This window comes from Penaeus chinensis, chromosome 1 (genome assembly GCF_019202785.1).
Source record: "Penaeus chinensis breed Huanghai No. 1 chromosome 1, ASM1920278v2, whole genome shotgun sequence".
NCBI classification, from domain to species: Eukaryota; Metazoa; Arthropoda; class Malacostraca; order Decapoda; family Penaeidae; genus Penaeus; species Penaeus chinensis.
The window spans coordinates 9,868,931-9,873,508 of NC_061819.1; the positions used below are offsets into that span (position 1 = coordinate 9,868,931).

Consider the following 4,578-nt stretch of genomic DNA (forward strand, 5'->3'; position numbering starts at 1 on the left):
TAAATTGATGAAGAAAGATAAATCAAAATAATAAAGTGAATATAAAAGCAAACTAGCTGTGTATGTGTGTGTGTATGTGTTAAAAAAAGAAACTAAATATTTTTAATTCAAAACGTTACATCTCGTGGATAAGCTGACATCAAACAATTAACAATATGTGTCAAAATAAGTTTAATCCTGCTTTCACGTGACTATTGCGAAGAGAAAATGACTTTTCTGTTTCGAAACGATTTCTCATGTATATATTTCTCTATTGTTGAACAAATCCAAGTATAAAACTTGTGTTGCAGAGGATAGATAATTACAGAAATAATAAGAATAAGACAGACAAACAAATAAATAAGCAGATATATAGATAGATTAATGAAAATAGAACAAATGAGTTTCAAACGTAGATATCACCAATAAAACAGTTAAAGGAATGAAATGTCCAACAGAAAACATGGAGACTCGAGGCCCGAACGAGAAAAGAGAAATTGCTTCATATCGAAATATCTTAAAGCTGAGACGAGGCCAGCTCCGCCGTTTAAGAAACCGTAGGTCAGGCAGAACCACTTTGTCTTCAACGGGGGAACACTGTCGGACTTTTAAAATGAGGGAGAAAAATGCATAACGTAGATAGAAATACGTTGGGTCAGAAGTGTAGAAAAATCAGGCTCCGTGTTTCGCATACGGTATTCAGAAGCTTTTGAGTGAGATTGGTTATAACTGTTGCATGCTGAATGTTGATAACATTAAGAAGCAAGTCGCAGCGTTGAAAGTTTTCGCTTGAATTTGTTTGTGAAATCGCATGTCTTTCGTAATACAGCAAATATAAGGAATTGTTTGAAAAGGAGTCAGAGAAAATAAAATTGTACAAGAGTTGTGTTTGCGAGAGATGAACAATAACAACGTGTTTACTGAGAGGGAAAACCTGTTCTCTAGAATTGACGAATACGTAAGATGGAAGAATGCACTAACGCACTTTATATAGAAATATACGTACCTTCCCTGACAGGGATTCGAACCCAGTCTCAGAGGGCGCGAAGCACCAGGGAGAGAGAAACAAACCACTACTGAGCTTATATTTTCGTTGGCTCGTATCTTGTAGTGGCTTCTATCTGGGTTTGTCCTCGCCAAGGAGGGTATATATAGATTTAAGTGACTACGTGTTTACGATTGACTTGTGGATTTAATGATGTGCGTTTCCAAATAGGATATTAGATTCCGTTAATAGAGGGTTTCGAATCTTCAAACTAGGGAACTCGAAACCATAACGAAAAAACGAAATCAAATATTCAGAATAAGAAATTTGAATTCAGAAAATTGATTTCGATTGCGAAATACAGAATGAAGGGAAAAATCAAGAAGAGATCATTCGAAACCATAGCAAAAAATAAAAAATAAAAATTAATTTGGTAATGTTTTTGAGAGAAAAAAAAAAATTCTCCCTCACTTTTCAATCCACGGGAAACAGAAACTAATCTTCACATCGTCAATTTTTTCTTTCTTTCCAACAATATATTATTGTTATAATGATACTATTATCATTACTATTAGTATCACTATGATCATTATTATTTATACTACTATTATCATTATTATTATCATTATTATTATTACTACTATAATCATCATTGAAATTATCATTATTACCATTATCGTTTTTATCATAGTTTATATTATCATTACATTCCAGAACCTATCTTTCCACTGCAGGACACAGACTTCTCTCAAATCTTAGGTTGTCTGGCACTGCCACCCCTGCCTGATTGGATGCCCTTCCTAATCAGACGCTCGATCTCAGAGGCGCGCGCTGCCGTCCGTGCCACGGCGGCGACTTCACCTGTGGCACTTGAGTCTGACGAGATATATCGTTTGCTTGCCGTGAGATCGGGCTCGAGCCAGCAGCAGGAGCGCAAGCATTTTTGCTTTAACCACTGAACCCTCCCGGCAACTATGTGTGTAGGTATTTATGTATGCATATATATGTGTGTGTGTGTGTGTGTGTGTGTGTGTTTTGAATGTGTATATATATATGCATATATATATATATATATATATATATATATATATATATATATATATATATTTGTGTGTGTGTGTGTGCGTGTGTGTGTGTGTGTGTATACATGTATTCATTTATTTATTCATTTAACTTTTCGCTTTTTACTACTTTCCTTTTATTCATATATATATATATATATATATGTGTGTGTGTGTGTGTGTGTGTGTGTGTGTGTGTGTGTGTGTGTGTGTGTTTGCCGGTGAGCGTGTGCAAGAGCGTCATCCGTGTGCCTCCTTCTATTATTCTTTACTAAATGTTTTCGAGATTGCTTTTATCATCGACTTATATTGTCTCTGAACATCTACATCAATCGCTTCTCTATTTCTTCTTTTCCCTTTACGCCTATTGCATTTAATTGCTCCGGTAACAAACATTTCTAATCAATTTCCAAAAAAATAGGACAGGATTTAAGAAAAAACTCTCACCCTGATTGCCGGCAGGTCAATCAACTTCGGAAATGTATCGTTATTAATAAAGCATTAACCTAAATGTCCCTTATTAAGATGTGAAAAATGCGTTAATTATCCATCTTATTTATTGTTTACCGTTAAGTAGTTTTTTTTTTTTTTTAAGAGAGAATGAGTGAGAGAGAGAGAGAGAGAGAGAGAGAGAGAGAGAGAGAGAGAGAGAGAGAGAGAGAGAGAGAGATCTGACTATTTTACCGTTAATGTGTGGATATTTAACTCGATCTCTATATGGTTTGACACTGAATGAATTATGAAATGTTAGATTTATTCAAAATAAAAAATGGGAAGATATAAATAGTCTTTTTTCTTACTTTGATTCGAGATACGCGTTTTATCATGTTTTCCTTGTTATTTCCTTTTTTTTTTTTTTTTTTACAGGAAGCAGGTTAAAGTATTTGCACTTAATGAATATTATATCAAGTGTTTAATATTTTTATTAATCGTCCTCTTTATCGAAGCACTTTTAATATCCTACATCATATCTTTCTCCTTTCCCTTCCTCTCCCCCCCTCTCCCTCTCCTCTCCTCCCCCCTGGCCCATTCATCCCCTCCCTGATCCTGTCATCCCCCCCCCCCTTCTCAATCTTCCTTACCTATGCTTCATCTTACCTGTTCCCTTATCCCTTTGCATTTTCCTACTCTTATTCATCTCTTCCCTTCTTTATTCCCCTCTCCCTTTCTCCAGTCTTTCCATCTCCCTACTTCCTTCCCTTTTTTCTTCCCTACTTTTACTTATTCCTCCTTCTCTCCAGTTCCTTCCCCCATCTCATACTCTTCCCTCTTCCACTCTCCTCGCCTCCCTCTCTCCTTGCCCATTCTTACCTCTCCCCCTTCTTTATTTTCCTCCCTCTCCCCCTCTCCCTCCTCCCTTAACCCTCCACCTCCTTCCCTTACTTTCCTCCTTTACCCATTTACCTCCTTCGCCAACTTCCCTCCCTTACCACTCCCCCTCCTTTCCCCCTCAACCCCACCCCCCCTCCTCCCCCTCCCCCTCTCCCTCCCCCCTCCCCCTCCCCCTCCACCTCCTTCCCCACTTCCCTCCTTCGCCAACTTCCCTCCCTTACCACTCCCCCCTCCCCTATCCCTCCCCCTCCACCCCTCCCCCCTCTCCCCCCTCTCCCTCCCCCTTCCCTTCCACCTTCCCCTCCCCCTCTCCCCCCTTCCTCCCCCCCCTCTCCCTCTGTTAACCGTAATGATAACTTGTCATTGTATGAAGTTCCCGGCGGTCCTCCTTGCCCAAGAATCCGCGGCATCTGTTATTAGTATCTCCGGGCACGGGGCGAGGTCAGGCGAGGTCAGATGCGGTATGACGCAAGTTGGACAAATTTCTCTTTGTCCATGTTCTTGTTCGGTCGCCATGGTAACCGAAAATCGATGGTTTGTTGCCACTGATCCGAATCCATGCTCATGTAGGCCTACACCTAACACCCTCCTTCTCTCCTTCCCTCCACTTCACCCCTCCACTTCATTCCTCCGCTTCATTCCTCCACTTCATTCCTCCGCTTCATTCCTCCACTTCATTCCTCCGCTTCGTTCCTCCACCTCATTCCTCCACTTCATTCCTCCACTTAATTCATCCACTTCATTCATCCACTTCATTCATCCACTTCATTACTCCACTTCATTCCTCCACCTCATTCCTCCACTTCATTCCTCCACTTAATTCATCCACATCATTCCTCCACTTCATTCATCCACTTCATTACTCCAATTCATTCCTCCACTTCATTCCCCCACTTCATTCCTCCGCTTCATTTATCCACTTCATTCCTCCGCTTCGTTCCTCCACCTCATTCCCCCACTTCATTCCTCCGCTTCATTTATCCACTTCATTCCACCGCTTCACCCCTCCACTTCATTCCTCCACTTCATTCCTCCGCTTCATTCCTCCACTTCATTCCTCCGCTTCATTCCTCCACTTCATTCCTCCGCTTCATTACTCCACTTCATTCCTCTACTTCATTCCTCCGCTTCATTCCTCCGCTTCATTCCTCCGCTTCATTCCTCCGCTTCATTACTCCACTTCATTCCTCTACTTCATTCCTCCACTTCATTCCTCCGCTT

General features: G+C 40.6%; 1 protein-coding gene across 1 annotated transcript in view; it reads right to left on the reverse strand.

Moving 5' to 3' along the window:
- The window catches only part of LOC125031499, a 19,435-nt gene extending 15,562 nt beyond the window's left edge, over window positions 1–3,873 (reverse strand). The window contains exon 1 of the mRNA XM_047622368.1: window positions 3,751–3,873. Within this exon, the coding sequence (XP_047478324.1) occupies window positions 3,751–3,873 (123 nt within the window). The remainder of the gene's footprint in view (window positions 1–3,750) is intronic.
- Between the last annotated feature and the right edge of the window lie 705 nt (window positions 3,874–4,578).